Source organism: Theobroma cacao, chromosome 7 (assembly GCF_053813885.1).
Source record: "Theobroma cacao isolate CCN51 chromosome 7, ASM5381388v1, whole genome shotgun sequence".
In the NCBI taxonomy this organism is placed as follows: Eukaryota; Viridiplantae; Streptophyta; class Magnoliopsida; order Malvales; family Malvaceae; genus Theobroma; species Theobroma cacao.
In genome coordinates, this window is record NC_142645.1 from 9,728,707 (window position 1) to 9,751,221 (window position 22,515).

General features: G+C 34.0%; 2 protein-coding genes, 1 long non-coding RNA gene and 1 pseudogene across 4 annotated transcripts; 1 reads left to right on the forward strand and 3 right to left on the reverse strand.

Moving 5' to 3' along the window:
- Positions 1 to 438: 438 nt before the first annotated feature.
- LOC18594434 (putative disease resistance protein At4g27220) lies at positions 439 to 3,964 on the reverse strand (annotated as a pseudogene). Its single transcript, XR_016027521.1, has 2 exons — positions 984 to 3,964; positions 439 to 876 (listed from the first exon to the last, which is right to left on the reverse strand). The product of XR_016027521.1 is annotated as a putative disease resistance protein At4g27220 (transcript).
- A 2,101-nt stretch (positions 3,965 to 6,065) lies between these two features.
- Positions 6,066 to 6,620, forward strand: LOC148761644 (uncharacterized protein At4g02000-like). The gene has a single exon (XM_088808675.1). It carries the CDS (start codon positions 6,066 to 6,068, stop codon positions 6,618 to 6,620), a length of 555 nt encoding a protein of 184 aa, XP_088664801.1.
- A 6,758-nt stretch (positions 6,621 to 13,378) lies between these two features.
- LOC18594436 (disease resistance protein At4g27190-like) lies at positions 13,379 to 16,608 on the reverse strand. The gene is made up of 2 exons (XM_018124331.2): positions 13,657 to 16,608; positions 13,379 to 13,528 (listed from the first exon to the last, which is right to left on the reverse strand). Exon 1 carries the CDS (start codon positions 16,534 to 16,536, stop codon positions 13,711 to 13,713), a length of 2,826 nt encoding a protein of 941 aa, XP_017979820.2. The 5' UTR covers positions 16,537 to 16,608; the 3' UTR covers positions 13,379 to 13,528; positions 13,657 to 13,710.
- Positions 16,609 to 20,362: 3,754 nt separating this feature from the next.
- LOC148761645 (uncharacterized) lies at positions 20,363 to 22,140 on the reverse strand. The gene is made up of 3 exons (XR_016027606.1): positions 22,036 to 22,140; positions 21,298 to 21,383; positions 20,363 to 20,470 (listed from the first exon to the last, which is right to left on the reverse strand). It is a non-coding gene; the product is annotated as an uncharacterized LOC148761645 (long non-coding RNA).
- Positions 22,141 to 22,515: the final 375 nt, after the last annotated feature.

Consider the following 22,515-nt stretch of genomic DNA (forward strand, 5'->3'; position numbering starts at 1 on the left):
TCTTTTTGTTTTATTCTTCCTCCAAAAGAACGAAAGTCTGTAATTGAAAACAAAACACACACACACACATATCCATTGGTCAACGAAATTAGCAGACATCAAGACAATAGGACTCCAAATTGACTAGCTTTTCAAGTCCAAGGAACAATTCAATCTGTTTGATTGCTTGCTTCTACCAAATCAACTTGCATGGTCTGAATTTAGTAGCACACGAGATTTTTCTTTTGTTGGACCAATAATCTTTAACAAAGATTAAAACATGTTGTCCCATGATAGTGAATAAATTATATATGAGATTTTTAATCAAGAAGAAATTTTGTACAACCCAACACCTCATGGCTCGCAGCTCCACAAGGCCCTGTTCACGTTAGTTAGGATAGTTGAATTATACTTAGCATTGGGATGAAACAAAAGAAAAAAACTGAGAAGAATAGGGTATCTTAATTAGTATAGATAGAGGCATAAGATACGGTTGAATTATACATTTCTTTGAATATACAGCAAAGATACAGGACTTGGACAAATCTGTAACAGCCAAAATGTCCTCCAAGTCAAGACCCATAGCTGGATCTTACATTGAGCAAACTCCCAAATCCTAATACCCCATATCACAAATATCAGCCAGAGCTTGCACCCACCGGTAGTACAGTGATAAACATAGCAATATCACTACTAAAACAGAACAACGCCCCACGTAGAAAGCAATACAGCCAGGCCAGAGTAACACATTTATACAGCTAACAGTTGCCTGCGTTAACACCAAGCACAACCAACCACGCACCCAACCACTATATGGAGAAGAAGCCAACATAAGCACGCAAAAAATCAAATCTCAAACAGCAGACGAACATCCAAATGGCCAATAAATCCAAACCACTGCATACAAATCAAAGCCATGGGAGTTTGCATCATACTCTTAAAGGACTCACCACCAAGCATAAGAAAATTTAGTGTAAAGAATGAGTAATGATAACAAAACTTACCGGTGAGTCGGTGACAGTCAGATGTCTGATCGAATAGCTTGCCAACTGTGCTTCTCCCGATACTTCATCAAGGCAAGAAGAACATTTTTAGCATTTGGATGATCCCACTCAATGGATTCCAACCATTCTTTAGGGTATATTCTTATTTCTTTAAGAGAAGGAGGAGGAGATGGTTGGCCATTGTCATGAAGAGGAATATACAGAGGGATCCTCTTCAATTTCGGGCATTTAATCACTTCTATTCGACTGAGGGAATCGCAAATCATTACTCCATGCTTACTACATATCATCTTCAATCTTGGTAACTGTTGCAATGCAAGTTCCCTTAATTTTGGAAGGCAAAATGTCATAGTGGCATGATCAGTACTTCTTTTTTCCTCTTCTTCTGATGCTATTATTTCCTCCAAAAGCCCACATGATTTAACTTCAATCCTCTCAAGGTTTTGAAGGTCCCGAAGCAAGTCAATCGAAAACAACTTCTTTATTTTTGAACATTTATGGATGTGAAATGATTTAAGACGAGAAAAGATGCCAGGTGAAGTTGGTGCATACAAAGTAGACGCAGTCGCTACTTCTTGTGCTTTCACCAGTGTGAACAACTTGTCGAGTCCGGAAAGGAGTAGCTTCTCCAGGTTTTGAAGTGGGCTGCAAGGCAATGGAGATGATAACAAATCAAGCACACATGCTATCCCCTTACAATCCATAACTTCACATTCCCTCAACTCAGTTTCATTTCTTTGGAAGAAAGAAATATCACTTAAGCTTTTCATATTGTGGCACTCGCAAATCTTCATACACCGAAGATCGTTTGGGAGCAAAATCGGAGCTTCTCCTCCTACCTCGCATTCACTCAAAATCACATCTTTCACAAAGTTAGATTTCAACCAAAAGTATCCTTGGGGCTGTCCCACGGCTAACACATAAGAAGTAAGCCTTTTTCCTTGTGTAGATTTCATATATGTATTAAACTCTTGCAGCTCTTGAAATCTGCCACAAATTGTCTCTAGCTTCTTTAATCCACCAGCCTCCTCACCTTTTAGTTTCAATGTAGTTGATTCCCAATCTGCCACCAAGTATTGAAGACGAGAGAGTTTTGGTAGGATTCCCGTTGGTAACTCCTCTAGACTCTTCGAGTATAGATCAAGATAGGTAAGATTTACTAACTTATCAATGCCTTGAGGGATTTCTTCGATGCTTGTGTCTCGAAGGTCCAACTTTTTTAGAGCCACGAGCTTTGCCAATGAAGGCAAATATCTTAAATTCTCACATCCTTGAAGCAACAATGCCGTGAGATTTTTCAAGTTGGAGATAGAGTTGGGTAGATCCATGATACCTGTAAAAGAAAGATCAAGAATATTGAGACCATGCATGTGCTCAAAGAAAGATCCTGGAATCTCCTTCAATGACTGATTCGATTGTAAAAATAAGGTTGAGACGATTGGACATTTCGGTGACATGCTGGTAGGAATTTCTGATATGAAATTATGCATCAGGGAAATCTTCTCTAGATCATCTGTCCATTCTTGCTCACTTGGTAACTCCCTTAGTTGCATGCCGGCTTTTACCATAAAGCGAGAACCAACAGTACTTTTGATATACAATGCCATGTCTCTCAAAACATCATGCATCTTTACCCTTTCTCCATTAACGACCCTTTCTAACAAGCAATTGTTTTCCAAACTGTTTAAAATAGCATGACCCCTATCACACATCACTTGTCTACTTCCAAATTCATGGATGAGTCCTTCATCAAATCAATACTTTATTAACTCATTTCTTGGAATTTCCCAATCTTCAGGATACAATGAGCAATACAAGAAACAATTTTGTATCTTCAAATCTTTCAAACGATCATAACTAAATTTTAACTGCTCAAATATCTCAATATTTGTACCCTTCACACTTCTTACACGTTGACGTAATTCTTCCAGTGCGTTCCTCCATTCACGAGCATCATAAACTCCTTTCATACTTCCAGCAATGGTGACAATGGCAAGAGGCAATCCTGCACACTCGTCAATAATGCAATTCAAAATAGGTTCTAAAGTTGGAACATTCAAAACGCCATGTCCAACATTCTTTAAGAACAAATTTCTAGACTCCACTTTCGAAAGTGGTTGCACTTTGACAACTTCACAACCCATAGAAGTACAAACTTCGATCGATCTACTAGTTAGCACCAATTTGCTTCCATTTTGGAATGATGGTTCAGGAATTCCCACCTCCATGAGAGAAAATCGAACCCAAACATCATCTAAGATCAAAACATATCTCTTTTCTTCCAAAATCTCCATTAATGCTTCTACTCGTTCTAGTTCATGTTCCGGAAGCTGTTCATTCATGGCACTTGCAATATCCCTTTGTAATTTAACAATATTGAGTTCCTTTGATACGGTGACCCAAATTACCTTATCAAACCTAGGCACCTTCAATAATTGATTGTTGATGTGCTTCATGATGGTCGTTTTTCCTATACCTCCCATCCCACAAATACCAATCATTCCAACTACATCTCCCATCAAGTGTCCCCAAATTTTTTCTTTGATACTAATTTCACCTTCCAAATGCCCTATTTGCAACCTCACTCCAGAGGTTAAAGGTCTATCAATTACCAGAGGTTCAGGATAACTTCCTCTTTCATTAATTTTCTCCACTTCTTTAATTTTTTGGGCTACATGTTTGGAGAGGGTTGCACGGGAAAAATAAGGGCAAACTTGTATTTTTTGTCGAACAATTTGTACTTCATCATTGATCTTTTCAACATCTTGAAGCCATTTCTCCACTTCTTCCTTTACCACTTTTCCCCATTGAAGCTCCACTTTTATTCTTAAATCTATGTCACTCTTCCGAATATTTAGAATATCTAGTGTGCTTTGAAGATTATTCATCCTTTCTTCAAGTTTTCTATGATGATCGATGTATATACACGCTATATTTCCCATGCACTTTGCCATTTCAAAGATTGGCCCAACAAGCTCCATTGGTAAACACCTAAAATGTAAAATCAATGTATATTAAAACGTCTGACTGATCAGTTGATGAAACATTATACAAAAAAAAAAAAGTAGGGTAAATGATATGCTTATTGTTTATGAGCATGAGGATCGTTATTTGTGAAATTGACCCGGTATACGTGCCATGTCAATTATTTTGCTCATGGCTGTGTTCTTTTAAAGCTTACACTCAGGAAACTTGGGTGATATTAGGCGTGATTATTGATGGCTTAAGGGTGCTTTCTTTGCTCATGCACCCTTAGCTCAATTGAATACAAGTAGTATACTTTTAAAGAAAAAAGGATAATATGATTAATTAAATAGGTTAAACATGTAATACACTATTTAAGTGAGTTAACCAAGTTTAACCTCTTAAGATATGAAATTATCATGTTATAAATATGTCGACATGTTTAAAATATAAAATATGATCATGTAAACTACAAACATAATTTAACGTTATGCCGTATTCATGTCGTGTTAACAAGTCGTGTTAAAAAGTTGCCAAATCTATTCTATGCTAATGGCCATAAACCTAATGTCAAACTATGAGTCTATTTGGTAATTAGTTGAAATTAAATTACCAATTTTTTTTGTGAAAAGCATTTTACTGAAAAATCTAATACTTTCTATCATTTAAATAAATTGAGGAAAATATTTTATATTTTTGAATCACTTTGTAGAAAAAATTTCATCATGACCCATCTTCAAAAAAATTTTCATCTTTAATAATTTTCTACCATGACACTATAAGCATTAATCAATTACGCAAAACATCCAAAATATTTTTTCAATATTAAATATATCATATATAAATAATAGTTAACATTTTTTATTTATTCATTTCTCATTATATTGTTATATTTATTAGTTTGTTAAGTAAATAAAATCATAAATTAGAAATTAAAATAACGAGAGATTTTTATGTGTGGAAATTTTATATTCTATATTGTATAAAATTATTTCTTTAATTGATCTTAATTATTTTGTATTATATTAAACATTGTAGTATCTTAGTAAAAATAATTATAGGTGATATGATCCCTACGAAATAGATGATTAAAAAAAGTTAATGATGTTTCATTGGGAAAAAGAATGTTGAATGCAGGAGATTACAAAAAAACAAAATGGAAAGAAATAATGATTGTTTGAGGGAGGCAACGACAATGATGCTTGTTGGGATCGATCCCAGGGCCAGGGCAGCAAGAAAAAAATTGAAAAATATGTCTTACACTTTTTAAGGATGTACGATATTCTTCTCAATATGATTTTTTCTCTTAATCCGAAAGTAGTTTATTTTTAATTAGCAAACAAAGAAAAATGATTAAAAAAATTTTCAAAAAAAGTTTTATTTTTACCAAATGAAACCTACGTAAAATCTTAATGCTCTAATTTTTTTTGTATTTATTTTTTATTATAATTCGTTTGGTAATTGAAAAATAATTTGTTTGTAGAAACTCTTTTTAGTGTAAAATATTTTATTGAAATATATAACTTTTTTGTTGTCTGGATTAACTATGAAAAATATTTGTTGTTATTTGTTGGCTAAAAATGATTATTATTCATCTATTTGCTAAATTTAGTGTTAATAGGAATTAGTAGTGCTTCATTCATAGAGATTAAGGAGAAGGGAAGTGGATAAGTTATTACGATGGCGGCTGAGGACTCTCTAGCAAAAAACACTATGCCTTTTATACTGGAAGATAGATCTCGTAAAAAGGTGCGTTTGAGGGGGGAGGATGGGGCGGATCTGGGGAAGATGCCAAAGATAATCATGCACAATAATCCCTCCTTTAGGGATGTGTTGATGAACTTAGAAAATGACACTTTGTTATCAAATGACGATTTGTTTTCTGACGAGGATATGGCGTTTGAACATGTTGATATTTCCAGAAGTGAGGCGAAAAACGTGGATGATTTAAAGGATGACATAGAGGATTTCTAGGAAGATACAATCGACGGGTTTCCTGCACTAGAAATCTTGGATAAGAAATATGAGGAACTTGTTAAACACTAGAGCATATTAGTTGTTATTAGAATGCTGGGGTGATCAATCTCTTACAAACTATTGCGTGATAAGATCGTCTCTATGTGGAACCCTAAAGGTAAATATTCAGTGGTTGATTTGGATGATGACTGCTTCTTGGTAAAATTCTCAGAGGAAGGGGATTGTCTTAAGGCTCTCTTAGAAGGTCCTTGGATGATACAAGGTAGCTACCTGCTAGTGCAACCATGGACACCAAACTATGTAAGAGGCGTAAACAATCTTATTGCTGTGGCAGCTTGGGTCAAATTCCTAGGGATGCCGTTCCATTTGTACCACAAATCAGTGCTGAGACGATTGGCATCTCTTTTAGGTCGTCTGTTGAAAATTGATTATAACACATGCTCAGAAAAGAGAGGAAAATTTGCAAGAATTGTAGTGGAGTTGGATTTAACAAAGCCATTGGTACCATTCATCTACGTGAAAGGACAAATGCACAAAGTTGAATATGAGGGTCTGCCTAGGATTTGTTATGTATGTGGATTGTATGGTCATGTCCAAGAAGAATGGCAAAATAAAAAAGCTTCTCGATTTACTAGTACAAATGAAAGAGGACATACGGATGAACAGCAACAGGAGGCTTCACCATATGGCCCTTAGATGTTAGTTAGTTGGAGAAAGCTAAGAGGATATGATGGGAGGAACAGAATGCAAGTAGTAACAATGGCAAACAACCACGCCAAGGACAGTTTTAGGTTTACGATATTGAATCATGTGCCTAATGATGGGCCTATTACGTAGGTGGATACCAAGGTGACTGATGTGGTACTTGAGAATAAAAGGAAAATGCACAACACAGTAAGTAAGACCATTGCCACTATAAAAGCGTACATGAGTATCCGCAAAAATACTACGACTAGCACTATGATGGAACTGCCCAAAGGAGTACCACTCCAGACAAAAGGTGATTATAAAAATACAGTTGAGGCTGATAAAACCCAAACAATCTTAAAGGATATCAGTGGTAAACATAGACAAGCTGACCGTGAGGCCCAACAGGTGGTAATTGACCCTTTCAAGCATTTAGTTGTTTCACTGAGTGGGAGAGCTGTTGAAAGTAATACTACTACTAGGCTAGTAAATCCAACAACAGAAAGAGACAATTTGGTTGAGAGAGTTAGATGCGTACGTGTAGCAAAGAAGGAAGGGAAGCCACTTGATAGGTTAGGTAGTGTTCGGCCACAGATCATCTCACTCAAAAAGAAAGCAAGAGCAAAAGGAGCGATAATATCAACTCCCACAAGTATGCTAAGTAAAATGGTGACAGAGGAGACCCTTGGGTCAAAGTTGGGAGATATGGTTGTCCAAACAATGAATAACGAAAAGATGGGCGAGGATAGCAATAAGAGTTCTTTGAACTCTTAACCTATCATTCATATTTATAATATAATTATGAGCCTAAAAAATTTTATGTGGAGTTGTCAAGGTGCAGGAAATAGTGACTTTATTGCAGTAATGAAAGATTGGATTACGCAATACAAATTTTCAATTTTAGTGTTAGTGAAACCTCGAGTGAGTGACGAAATGGCTGATAGAATAATCAGTTGTCTAAGATTTGCCAGATTTCACAAGGTGGAAACACTTGGCTTTGTTGGAGGGACTTGGGTTCTTTGGCAGGATGATATTTAAGTCTCAATGATCCGCAACCATTTTAAATGTGTTCATTTGTCAATTGAGTATCTTGTTGGATCTACTTGGCTTTTGCTAGCAGTATATGGCAGTCCCAACAAAGCAGCTAGACGTGATTTATGGGAGGAACTATCTACTTTTTCTAGTGGAGTCGAAACACCATGGATGCTAATAGGAGATTTTAATGTTTTTCTCGTTGGGCATGAAAAGGTAAGAGGATCTCTGAAAGGGAGCCGACCTTGCACCCAATTTCAATGATTTATTGATAATTTTGAATTGTTGGATTTGGGTTACAAGGGACCAAAATTCACTTGGCAAAGAGGTTTGGTGGCAGAACGACTTGGCAGGGCCATTTGTAATGTCGGATTGAGGTGTTTGTTTCAGGAGGCGGGTAGTTCATCATTTACCTAGGATGCACTTTGACCATCGACCACTACTTGTAGTGTTAGATGACCACTATGATCGTCAACCATCATCTGTCTGTCACTTTTAGTCTGCATGACTAACTCATGACGACTTTGATAGTTTTGCTCAGCAGGCATGGGAAAATTCGGATAATCTAGCTGTAGATATCGTAAATTTTACTATTAAGGCTCGCCAATGGAATAGGAGAGTTTTTGGCAATATTTTTCACAAAAAGAAATGATTGTTGGTGCAATTGGGTGGCATTGAAAAAGCTTTGGAGCATCGCCAATCTCCATACCTTCAAGAGTTGGAAAATAACTTGAGAGTAGAATATGTGAAAATCCTTAAGCAAGAGGAGGCCTTTTGGATGCAAAAAGCTAAAACTGATTGGATCAAATTTGGGGATGCAGATACCAAGTATTTTCATGTTCGGGGTGGCTCGTTGGAAAAATAAGCTAAAGATCGTGAGGTTGAAAGTTGAGCACAAGAGCTGGTGTGATGATAAGTTGACACTTAAATTACAAGCTGTTGCATTTTTTCGGAAACTATATTCAAAAGATAATGGGATATTGCCATCCTACCTCATCAAAGGTGCATTTCCTACACTTCGTGATGAGGACTATTTAAGGTTAATACGCCCAGTAGAAAGTAAAGAAGTGTATGATGCATTAGTTGAAATGAAGCCTTGGAAAGCCACATGGTTAGATGGACTACATGCTTTATTTTTTCAATCTCAGTGGGCAACAGTTGGCCAGAGTTTAGTCGAATATGTATCACATGTTATGGAAGGTGGAGATATTGGAGATAATATGTGCAACTCACTTATTGTTTTAATCCCCAAAGTGTCTACTCTAGAAACTATTTCTCAATTTCGCCCCATTAGTTTACTTCCAGTTACGGTTAAAGTGTTAATGAAAGTTATTACTAACAGACTCAAACCAATGATGAATTTGTTAGTGGTAGAACCACAGGCAAGCTTTATACCAAGGCGACAAATTAAATTGTGGATAATATAATCGTAGTGCAAGAGGCAATGCATTCATTCGAGAAAAAACAAGGATGTACCGGATGGATGATGGTGAAAATAGATTTGGAAAAAGCATAAGATAGGCTTGATTGGGCTTTTATCTATGACACATTAGTGGAGGCCATAATTCCAAATAAAATTGTGAATCTGTTGACTTGAAGTTGGTAGTGCAACAACACAAGGATTCTATGGAATAGATCCCACTCGACAACCTTTTATCAATTGAGAGGTGTTAGACAAGGAGTCCCATTATCTCCCTACTTGTTTGTACTGTGCATTGAGAGACTTGCTCATGGGATTAATGCAGCTATTGCAAATGGCACATGGAAACTGGTGAAGTTAAGTTTTAGGTGCCTACAACTAATTCATTTATTTTTTGCTGATGATCTGATACTCTTTGCAGAGGCTTTAGTTGAATAGATAGAGGTGATAAATGGAGTTCTTGAGGAGTTTTGTGCATGCTCAAGACAAAAGGTGAATGTGGAAAAGTCTTTATTTTATTGCTTAAGGAACGTGGGTCAGGGCACCATCAATAATTTAATGAGTTGTTATGGATTTCAATATTCTGATGATCTTGGCAAATATCTTGGGCTCCCGTTATTGATTGGCCATAAAAGAATAAGTTCGTATAATTATTTGGTTGACAAAGTTCGTATGAGACTTAGTTCTTGGAAGGCATTAACGTTCTCATTTGCAGGACGTCTTACATTGTTAAAATCTGTATTGATGACTATTCCGATCTATACAATGCAAGTAATGCCGATACCTTTCAGCATTTGTTAGAAAATCGAGCGCTTGTGCAAAAACTTCATATAGGGAAGTGAGGAACACCATCGAAAGGTTCATCTTATTAATTAGGAACAATTGTGTCGACCCAAGGATGAAAGTGGCATGGGAATAAGAAGGATAAAACTTATGAATGAGGCATTTCTCTTGAAATTATTGTGGCAACTTAGAAATAGACAGAGGCACTTTGGGTTAGAATACTGAATGATAAGTATAATATTAATATTCCTTGAAGGCTAAGAAATATTCAAAGAAGTGGAGCTTCTAACTTATGGATTGCATTAACTCGACTATGACCAGTCTTTATGTTTGCTACCAGATGGCTAATTGCAGATGGCATGTCAGTGAATTTTTGGAAGGATAAATGTCTAGGTGACAAAACGTTGGTTGATATAACATACAGAATGGCAAATCTAACATTAGATAAGGCTTTAGTGCGAGACTTCTTGAATCCAAATGGTCACTAGGACCATGACAAACTGTTTAATTGTCTTCCATACAATGTGGTGATGTAGGTGTTACAAGCCATGCCTTCTACGCTAGCTATCTCACAAGATGAACCATATTGGGAATTATCTGCAGCGGGTCAGTTTACCATAGCATCGACATATGATTATTTAAGACAACTATCGTCACCGACAGATGTTAAGCCAAGTGGAATATGGCAAGGGCCACAAAGGGTAAAAACGTTCCTTTTTCAATGTTTACATGGGAGACTCCTGACCAATAGAGAAAGGCTACGTAGAAGGCTTACAACAGATTCATTGTGTCCACAATACAAGATGGAAGATGAAACCATTACACATGTACTACGGGACTGCATGATGGCGACATCTTTATGGGTAAGAATCATTCCACAACACGAGCACAACGTGTTTTTCACATTACCATTACGGGAATGGCTAATATGTAATCTCCAAAAACATTAGCTGATACTAGACGAGAATCCATGGTTTGTTGTATTCGGTTTGGCTTGTTGGCATCTATGAAAGTGGCGCAATAGTGCGGTGTTTGATGCTACCACTATTCCAACTAGGAACTGCTTAAGTTTGGTTAGAAGTATGGCAACTGCTACAACAATAGCACTTGTAGAATTTGATGGGATTCAGGTTGATGGAGGAAGGAAATAAGAGGTTTTGATTGGATGGAGGGCTCCACAGGTTGGGTGGGTAAGCTTAAATACTAATGGAGCGTACAAGAAATCAATAAATGAAGCTTTTGCAAAGGGGTAATTCGCAATTCGAAATGTGATTGGCAAACTAGCTTTGTGGTGAAGCTAGGCAAATGTTCAGCATATAGAGCTGAATTATGGGCAGTGCTTTACGGACTTCGATTGGCTTGGGATTTAGGGTTCAAGAAAGTGATGGTACAAGTTGACAACAAAATGGTAGTTTAGGCGGCTTTGATGGAAAAGTTACTGCCATGTGCGAATGCAGATTTAATACGTGCAATTGAAGACATTTTGCAAAACGAGTGGGAGGTCCATTTTGTGCATATCTACTGTGAAAGTAATATGGTAGCGAATTATATGGCTAATTATAGTTTTGATTCAGTAGAATCTTATGTTTCTTTTGAGCATCCTCCAATTAGAGCGAGAAAATTGTTAATGTATGATATGTTGGGATTCTGTCTTCCACGAATTATCCCAATTTAATAAAAGAACTCGTTTTTCGTTAAAAAAATATTTTCTATTATTTGAATTATCTTGTAGAAAATATTTTCCATCATGAACCATCTTCAAAAAATTTTCCATTTTCAATAATTTTCTACCATAATTTTAAAAATATCAATATTTATCAATTATGCAAAATATCCATAACATTGTTTCCAACATTAAAAATATTACAAATAAATAATGTTTAACGCTTTTTATTTATTTATTTCTTATCATATTGTTATACTAGTTATTTTTTTAAGTGAATAAATCATAAATTGAAAATTAAAAGAAATGAGAGATCTTCATATGTGAAAAACTTATTTCCTGTTTTATATAAAAAATTTTCTTTAATTAAGCTTAATTATTTTGTATTGAAGATTATAATATCTTAGTAAAAATAATTATAGTGATATGATCCCTATGAAATAATTGAATAAACATAATTAATGATGCTTTATTGAAAAATAATAATAAATAAAGTAATAAAAAATTAAAAATAATGATGTTTTATTGTTTTATTAATTTATGGGATAGACCGATCCCACAAGACGAGAAAGACAGACATTTTTTAAGTGGAATCGGCACAAGGTTTATGAGATTGATAATAGAGAAAAAAAAAAAACAGATGAAAAATATCTTTAAGTTGTTCCCAGTCATAAGATTTTTTTTTAATTAACATAATTTTTTCCATTAACCTATAAAACATTATATATTCTTAGAAAATTTTCTCCTCTCAACAGGAAAAAAGCAAAGAAAAAAAAAAACTTTTCTGGAAAGATAGGTTTATGTCAAAAGGATCCATGAAATTTAGAATCTTAGGTTGCCAAACCGTTGTATAATAAGTTGTAATCACAATAGCTATTTTCAATTTCTTACAATAATAATATTTTCATCTATCCTGATCCATAGAACAGAAACAATAATTAAAAGACAACTTGGACCACCAAGTAAAATATTACCATACCTGCCTGGCAGAGTGCTATGTCTTGAAGTTGTTCTAAAATTTGATAAGGAAAGGGAGGCACAAGTATCCTAAAGCCAGCAAAGCAGCAAACCCTCTTCGTTCTCCAAAACCTGTCCCTTCACCAATAGAGTTTATACAATACAAGGATAGGCTTTATTAAATATGTTAGTTCTTTAGCTTCAAGTACTCCTACCAGGTAATGAAATTTGTATGGAGAAAAAAAAAGGAAAAAGAAAGAAATTATATGTACCAAAAAATAGAGTCGAAGTATTGATTGGACCAGGAAAAGAAGCACAGAAGCGAAGCCGATAGAAAGCCGACTACCAAATCTCTTCTTTGCTTGAGGCAAGAAAGAAGAAGCTTGAGTTATAAGTACCCAAAGGCAAGAGGTCTTTGAGGAGGAAAAAAAGAAAAGATAATGTCATCAATGAATAAAAAATTCAACAACTTCTTGTAAATATAATTTTACAATTAAATAAAAAATGATCCAGCAATTTGACTAATATATGTTGAGATGTTAGGAAATTGTAGTTGGTGTATGGTATACCTTTCTTAAGCTAACTACCGGGGCGGCAAAATAAATATTATTTGGTCAAAAAATAACACATAAAAAATTTACAATTTGGAGCAAAATAATAAGTATTATCCATTATGTTATGTCATTCACTGTCAATGGAAATTGGTGGAAAGCTTCGACCAAATAATATTATATAGAACAATAATGGCAATCAATGTATATAGTTGACCATGCAAGTAATTGAATCATCAAATGTAGAGGGTGCAAACAGACCATGGTAAGTCAAACTTCACCTTTAATCAACAAATTACAATTAGGTTGAAGGGAAATAGATTAAAGCACTACAATAATAAACATAAAAGAAATTTCCATAACATAACACAGTAAATAAATTGGAATATCCAAAATAACATCACGAGTTTAGCTTATCCTTGGTCATGAGTGATTGCCATTGTGTTTCACTTTGTTGCAGGCCAAAGATTTTGATTGCCTTCCGTCAGCTTTTGAATAACAGGACATTCTACTGTAGAAGAAAACCCAAGAAAATGTGCCATTAGAGACAATGATATAGCATTATTCTGATCAAGTTTTGTTACTTGAGAGCCAAAGAGTGATGTATAATTAGGCATGAGCAAAAATATGTAGACTTACTAGTAGAAAACTGGAGTTCTGTTAAACATCGTGCCCACTCCAATTGTCCTTGTATTAGTACTGCAAGAAGGGCCGAAGGATAGTCTTTGCATTTGGATGATCCCACTCCAGTTCATCCCATTCTTCTGAGTTTATCTCAATTCTTTGAAGAGAAAGAGGAGGCGATAGTTGGCCATTGACAAGATCAGGCACAAGATACAGAGGGATCCTCTTTAGCTTCGGGCATTTTGTCACTTTAATTCCTTCCAAAGAATCACAAGCCATTTGTCTACTTGTACTACAAATGCTTTTTAGTTCTGGTAAGTCACATAACTCCAGTTCCCTTAACTTGGGAAAATTGAAACTTGTGGTGGTATGATCTTTTCCTTCCCCCATGCTATCCCTTTCTTCTTCTGATGCTATTATTTCTTTCATTTGTCCACAAGATCTGACTTCGATTTCCTCCAGGTTTTGGAGATCCTGTAACAACTTAAAAGGAAACAACTTTTTCATATCTGGGCATTTGTAAATGCAAAGTGATTTAAGATGAGTAAAGATCCCAGGTGGTGCAACAGATGTAGGCAGAGCAGCTGCTTCAGCTTTTACAAGCATAGACAACCTATCTAATTCTGAAAGAAGTAAGTTCTCAAGGTTTTGAAGTGAGCTGCTTGATGAAGGAAATACTGATAAGTCCAACACACACTCTATCCCTTTACAGTCTATAAGATCACATACCCTCAACTGTGTTGCTTTACGGAAGAAGGAAATTTCGTTTAAGCTTCTCACATCGTGGCATTTAGAAATCCTTATACACCTAAGGTCATTTGGGAGCAATATTTGATCTTCTCCTCCTATCTTGCATCCACATAATATCACATCTTTTACAAAAGATTCTGACCATAAATCCTTTTCCTGTGATCCCACAAAAAGCTTGTAAGAAGTAGGCCTTTCACCTTGTATAGACTTGATATACGTATTAAAATCTTTCAGTTCATGAAACCTTCCTACAAAAGTCTCTAGTTTCATCAATGCTGCTGCCTCCTCCCCTTTTATCTTCAATGTTCTTGATTGCCAAGAAACTACCAAGAATTGAAGACGAGAGAGCCTAGGTAGTATTCCTATTGGTATCTCCTTTAGCCTAGAGGAAAATAAGTCAAGATATCTGAGGTTTACCAACATTTCCATACCATCAGGAATCTCCTCTATACTTGTAAAATGAAGGTCCAATTTTTTCAATGCTCTAAGCTTAGCTAGTGAAGGCACATATCTTAACTTTTTGCACCCAACAAGTATTAATGAGGTAAGATTTTCCAAGTTCGATATGGTGTTAGGTAAATACTCAACATTAGTATAAGAAAGATCAAGAACTTTAAGTTCATGCATGTTCTCAAAGAATGATTCTGGAATCCTCATTGAGAAATCATTTCTCTTCAACAATAAGGTTGAGAGACGCTGACATTTTGGTGAGATATCAGGAGAGATTTCTGATATGGAATTACACATCAAGGAAACTTTCTCAAGACGTTCTTCCCATTCATGCTGACCTGGAAGCTCCCTCAACTGCATACCTGCTTTTACCATAAAGCGAGTGCCATTTTTACTTTTAATATACAATGCCATATCTCTCAAGACATCATGGATCTTGACACTATTTCCATCATCAACCCTCTCTAGCAGGCAATTATTTTCAAGCTTGTTTAGTATAGTATGACCCCTATCATGCATTGCTTGTCTGGTTCCTAATTCATCAATGAATCCCTCATCAATCCAGTATTCTATCAACTCCTTCCTTGAAATTTTCCAATCTTCAGGATACAAAGAGCAATATAGGAAACAGTTTTGGATTTTTGAATCCTGTAAATGGTCATAACTAAATTTCAATCGTTCAAATACTTCAATATCTGTACCTTTCACACTTTTAACACATTTACGTAATTCCTCTAGTGCATTCCTCCACTCACGAATGTCAGATACTCCCTTCATACTCCGGGCTATTGTGACAATAGCAAGGGGTAAGCCAGCACACTCATCAACAACATGGCTTGCAATTTCTTCCAAAGGTGGATCTTGCAGAACACTGCGTTCCGAGTTATCTAGGAATAAGTTCAGGGAGTCCTCTGTCGAAAGTGGTTGCACTTTGACTACCTTACAACCCATATTCATACACAAATCAATTGATCTGCTAGTTAAGACTAGTTTGCTCCCGTTACGTGTTGGTTCAGGAATACCCACCTCCACCAGAGAAAACCAGTTCCAAACATCATCTAAAATCAACACAAATTTCTTCTTTCCCAAAATATCCGTCAATGCTGCTGCCCACTTCACTTGATCCTCAAGTTCTGGAAGATTTTCCTTCATGGCATCTGCAATGTTTTTTTGTAACTTAACAATATTAAGTTCTCTTGAAACAGTAATCCATATAACTTTATCAAACTTAGACTCCTCCAACAGCTGATTGTTGATATGCTTCATGATGGTAGTTTTCCCGATTCCTCCCATTCCACAAACTCCGATCATTCCAACCTTATCATCCATCAAGTAATTCAAAATTTCTTTTTTTGCAGTAGTTTCACCTTTCAAAGCCGTTGTCCCCAATGTCACCCCTGCTGGTGAAGGCTTATCAATTACTAGAACTTCAGGGAAATTGCATTGACAAAGTTTCTTTGTTTCTTCAAGTTTTTGGCAGACAAGTTTGCTTAACTGCAGACGTGAGAAGCATGACACAGCTTGTACCTTTTGTTCTAACATTTGTATTTCATCATTGATCCTTTGTACATCTTCAAGCCACTTCTCCACTTCCTTCTTTACCTCTTTCTGCCATCCCATCTGTGCTTCTACAGTTGATTCTATATCTCTCTTTCGACAATTTAGATCTTCTAATTCTCTTTTGAGATCAGTCATCCTTTCCTCAAGTTTCTTGCAATGATCAATGTAGGTACAAATTGGAGCCACCAAGAACTTGACCGCCTCAAGAATTGACCCTAAAAGCTCCATAAACCTATAATGTAACACCACGGTACTAAAATTCTGAATGTGTACATATATTTGTTTTCTTAATTAAAGCTTAAATGTTTGGGTGAGAGAAGAACATATATATATACAAAATAATTACAAACAATTTAATGCCAAAGTAAACCAAGTTCAACAGTGTAATCAATCAATATCTATATCTATATCTACACTATATATAAATGTGAGAGCCTAATTTCAATTATAAATTTATCTATTAGCAAGTAACAACTGAAACAATTAAGTAAGTGTGTGCATACATTGTAATTGAACTAGAACTTTCATAACCACAAATAATTGAACAAATCTGTCTGCATTCTCATATTTAAACAAATAATTATGCAAACTCCTAAAATATTAGAATTTCAAAGATCAAATAATGAAAATATTGATAATTAAGATGAATGGTAATGAGAATACAAAAAATAAAATAAAATGAAGAAAGGGCATCAACGTTGCTAAAGGACAACAGGAAATAAAGAAAAATTTATAGCAAAAGGTGTTCATGGGAACTGATATGAAATAATCATACCTGGTCTGGCAGAGGCAGAATGTTACAACTGCAAATTATATATATCAGATAGATGAGGAAGGCAAGAGCTAGTAAGCCTCCTTGTTACCTTGCAAATGAATGATCTTTTCTTGAGAAAAAATCTGATATAATAAAGAAAACAGAAAAAAAAATGATAAATCGAAAACCCGAAGACTGTTTAACAGAGAGAAATACAAAGGAGAATAAAGCAAAGGTAAATACCTGGCCTGGCAGGATGCTACTTCCAATTGTTCGATGTTCTTAGGAAAAAAAAAAGCAGCAGGAAGGAGTGCTATCCAATTCTTTGTTACAATGTTATGAAATATGGAACAAAAGGACTAAACGAAGGAAAAGTAACAAGAACCATCATAGAATATTGGGCCTATGTCCTTGGAAAATACTTGAAGATCTAAGGAAACAAGATTCAAAGTAAATGCTTTGCCTCAAGTTAAAGAAAAGTTCAATGGCTGTCTCAGAGGAATGAAGGTAAGAATATTCCAAAGGTCACATTACATCAATTAGAAATTAATGTGCTTATTTTGAATGTCACCCACTCTTCAAACAAATAACCAATGCACAACATTTATACTCCTTACATGTAAAGGATATGATGTTTTTCGTTTTAAAAACATAGTACCAAAAGTTAACACTTTAAAAATATCATTTAACTATGGCATTATCAGCTTATCAATATATCATCACAACTAGTTTTCTGGCTCTTGGCATGTTTTTTTTAAAAAAAGAAATATTAATTTCTAAATCGAGTTAAATTTAGGTCAGTTTTGATAATAATTTATATTATATTAAATTTAAATATTTTTAATTATCATTAAATCGAAATTTGAAATGAGAAAGAAACAAAAATCTATGCTCAAATTAAGTGTAATACCCACTAAAATTTTATACTTAGTTAATATTACCTTTCTGTTTATAATTCTATGTGAAATTTTGTTACGATATATATTTTAAAATTCTTATATTCTTATATTTAAAAAAAAATCAGCCCATCTTGTCGTAATTGCAATTAAGGCCAATGGGACTAATTAGTGAATAAAATATGAAAAAAAGGAATATTTTTGGAAATGAAGGTTGATTATTTTTTTATACTAGCTCTGTCTGATTAAGAGAATTGAGAGGAATTAACCCTAGGAGAGAAAAGAAAAGGTAGAGAGATGGGGCAAATTCCTTCAAGAAAATATTGACTAACGTAAGATCAATTATACTTTAAATATATGAAATATTTGTATTTTGTATAATTTTATACAAAAGTCATATATTTATTTCAATTTTCTTTAACTTTATGCTACTAATGTCATTCTGGTGACTTTCTGATGACATGTTAAGTATCAATGGAAAAGTTTTAAATAGACCTTCCTAATAGTTTTTGTAGTACCTTATTTTATTGACTAATTAAAGATATATTATTTTTTAAAATTGGTTGAAAACTTTTTTTTATAATTTTAAGGACTCAACTTTGAATCGTCAGAGTTCCACACTTCAATACATTTCTTGTCATTCTTTGAGCGGTTTTTGTTGTGCGATATGTGAGCTGTATTTTGATCTTAGTTACTTGTTTAGGGGATTAACGAGATGAGATTCGAAGGTTCAAATTATATTATTTGAATTTAAAACTTAAAAATTCTAAATATCATCATGACAATTTTCAACCTTTTGATTTATAAAACTTGTAAATTTTATAGTCTTTTCGACTAAAATAAATTTGTCTGTTACAATATGACACAAATACGTCAAGTTGGTCTTGAATTCATCACTAAAATCAACTGGGGGATGGAGACGTAGGCCAAATGGCCATCAAGAATCTAGAATTTCATAAATTAGAAATTTTTGTTTTAACTATTCGAATATTTGATCAATTTTGCTATAATATTTCATAAGTTTTAGTTATATAAATTTTATTGAATTTTTACATAAATAATTATAAAATTATTGTTTGTGTTGTAGATTTGATAAAAATCCATCTTAGTTAACATAAAATTTATAAATATGATATATACATGAAATTAATATTAGATTTTCATTACAAATCATATTGTTATTGATTTTATGATTTAAACTTTATTTTTCAATTTTTACATAATTTTTGAATATTTTCTTTTATAAAATGAAAATCTCTTTTATAAAGGAAAATCTCTTTTATTATTTGAAAATACTTCTAATTTAAAAAGAAGGTTGCAACCCACTCTAAATATTTTAAAATGACTTGACTAGGTGAAAAAGTATGCTATATATGGTGTATTAACCTATATAATTTATAGCTTATAGTGTATAACTATATACTATATACTATTTATAGTGTATTAATACTTATTACATATAACTAATACATAACTATATAGTTTATATGTATATAATAGTGTATAATAGTATATTGTTATTAAGTAATTAGTATATTAACAAGTATATATTATAATATAATGATATAGTGATATTAACTCATTAACTCATTAATGAATTAACATATTAATAAATTATATATTAATAAGTTACTATTTTAAATTATTAATATAAGTTATACTGCTATAATATACTAATATTAATAATTTAATATAAATTATTATATTAATATAAGTTACACTATATTACTATAGTCTATAGAATATGGACTATAAATTGTATATTAATAAATATACATGATATATTATATAGTATATGTCACGACCCGGAACCTCCCTCAGGCCCATGACAATCGCCGCGACGTCCCGATTGACACTCATTATCCGGAATGCCAACCGGAACCCCGCAAGGCTTACATATCAGTTTCTTTCCTTTCTTGTGAGCAATCATTGTTAGATATCGAGTCTTTAGAGAATATATACTATTTTAGATCAAAAACAATCAAAATAAAATTTTCGCCACATAGGGGTATTTTGGTCATTTTTTTCTCAAAAATTTCAAAATTGGCTAAAACGTAATATACAAGTACAAAATACATAATTCATATTCACAATGAGTTTAAAAGTCTAAAATCTTCATTTAAAACGAAATTACGATTATTTGAATAAAATAAGAAAATAAAAGAAATATTAAGGGAAATATTCTATTTTCTTATAAAACAATATTTATAAAGTTATACGTGAATAATTTTTATAGCGTAAAAGCTAAATAAATTTATACATACTGAAATACAGTAAGCCAAAATATTTAATTTAATTTACAATAACCAGAGGGCCCCCGAATAAACAAAAGTAAAGAGGACTGTGAACCTACGGTTTGGAAAATGCAGATCCAATAGTAGTCCTCGATGAGATCAGCTATCTACAGTCTATACTGAACCTGAAATGGGTGGAAAGGAGTTGGGTGAGATTTTACAATCCCAATGAGTAAACAGACATTATCATAAATATCTAAAGGCGAGTAAAATGGAGGCAAGTTTAAACAATAAATTTCAACCCATTTCATAATGTTTTCAATTTATTTCTTAAACCATAAAATATTTGTAATTTACCAAAACAATTGTTAAGGCTTATGTCTTTTATAAAAACAAGGCTCAAGCCAAAACTAATCCTCGGGGATACCTTGGCCGAGGCATCTAACCGAGTCCGCCAAGGGTGTTAAAATATTCACACGTGAAACACATTTTTATTTTTAAAACCAGCCGTTCCTTGGCGTTGGCCGAGTTACACATTCACGTGGGGGTTCGACGTGAAGTGAGCTCTAATACTACCCCAGGAGTTACCCTCCTCGCCTCTACAACCGGAGTAACTATATAACTGGGTTTACCGTGCCCCTCTAATAGGCAGTCCACGGAAACCCGTCACTGCAGTGACTAACCCACCAATTTTAATAAAATTTCGACAGTATAACGTGGCTTTTATTTATTTATCCAGCCTGCATAGTAAAATCAACTTACATAAATTTCCCAAATGCACTCACAAAATATAGCCACATATACTCATTTCTCATAAGCCATTCCTAGTAAAATATATTTTTCAAGTCAGTTTGCAGCCTCCAATTACTCAATTTCATAATCAATACAATATATTTTTATTTATCACATTTATTCCTAAAACATCAAAAATCCCGTTTTCATTTCATAAAATACATAAAGGGCATTTAAAAATAAACTCTAGATAATTTACAATAATAATAAGTTTACTCACCGTTTGTACAAACTAAAAGCTTTCTAAGCACCCCGATCACTACTTGTCGGGTACGACTTCTTTGCCTTTTCCGGAAGGCTCTCCTCCTAGACACATTACAAAAATTTACACAATTCATCACATTGATGCTAAATCACTATATAATTAACTTAAATCCTATACTAATGCATGGTATGAAATGCAATAGCCTAAAACGACTTAAATGCGGTATTAACCTATTTTTGGCACTTTGCCCGATAAATTGCTAACGCGCTCCATTTTAGCTCTAAATCATCCCATTCTCTCTCCAACATTTCTAACCATTAAATATCAGCCAATAACCTTCTAAAAACAACAAAATCAGCTCACTCCCTTCCTTGGAAAATTCGGCCAAAAATGGGATATTAACTCGGTAAATTTTCTACTTTGTTTTTCTATCACGTTTAATCGTTTTTCATCATTTCTCTTCATTTTCCTTAGAATAAAATCAATTCATCATCATTGTACAGCATTGAGCATCCAGCCAAGAGTGGGTATTGTGAAAATTTACTGATTTCTTGCCCAATTTAATTTCTAAACACATTTAACTAACTAAAACTATCAATTTAACTAAAAATCAAAACCTAAAAATTTCAATTTCTCTCTCCTAGAATTTCGTCCAGCCCTTGATATCACTTTTTGATCTCTCTCCTCAAGCATGCTAAATGGAAATAAAGGCATAGGAAAGGTAGAAATCAAGCTAAAATCGAAAAATCTTACCGTTAGACGCGTAAACGGTCGAAAACCGCGAATTTCTCTTTGAATTTTCTTGTTTCTCTTTGGTTTTTCTTTTCTTCTTCCTTTCCTCTCTATTTCCTCTGTTTTTCTTCCTTATGGCCGGCCAGCACTCAAAATTTGGGTTTAAATGGCTGACTTTTCATTAAAATAATATTATTTCATTAAAAAATGCCATGTGTCACTTTCCCATTGGCCCATTTTTAAAATTTCATCCATTTGTTTCCAAATTTTCACCATACACTTGTCTCATATATTCATAGCTTAGATAAAATTCTCAGACTCATCCAAAGTCTCGGTGGAGTAATTTTTACAATTTACACTTTTGCCCCCGTAAAAGTCAAAAATTACATTTTTGCCCCAAAAATTGAAAAATTGCCCATAGACATATTTTTCACCCCTTATACTCATACCATTCTCCAATTTGTCAAATTTGATCTAAATTCTCTCAAAATCTCAAATTTT

Coding starts and splice junctions, on each gene's coding strand:
- LOC148761644 (XM_088808675.1), top strand. CDS start 6,066: ATGTGGAACCCTAAAGGTAAATATTCAGTGGTTGATTTGGATGATGAC.
- LOC18594436 (XM_018124331.2), bottom strand. CDS start 16,536: ATGACTGATCTCAAAAGAGAATTAGAAGATCTAAATTGTCGAAAGAGA.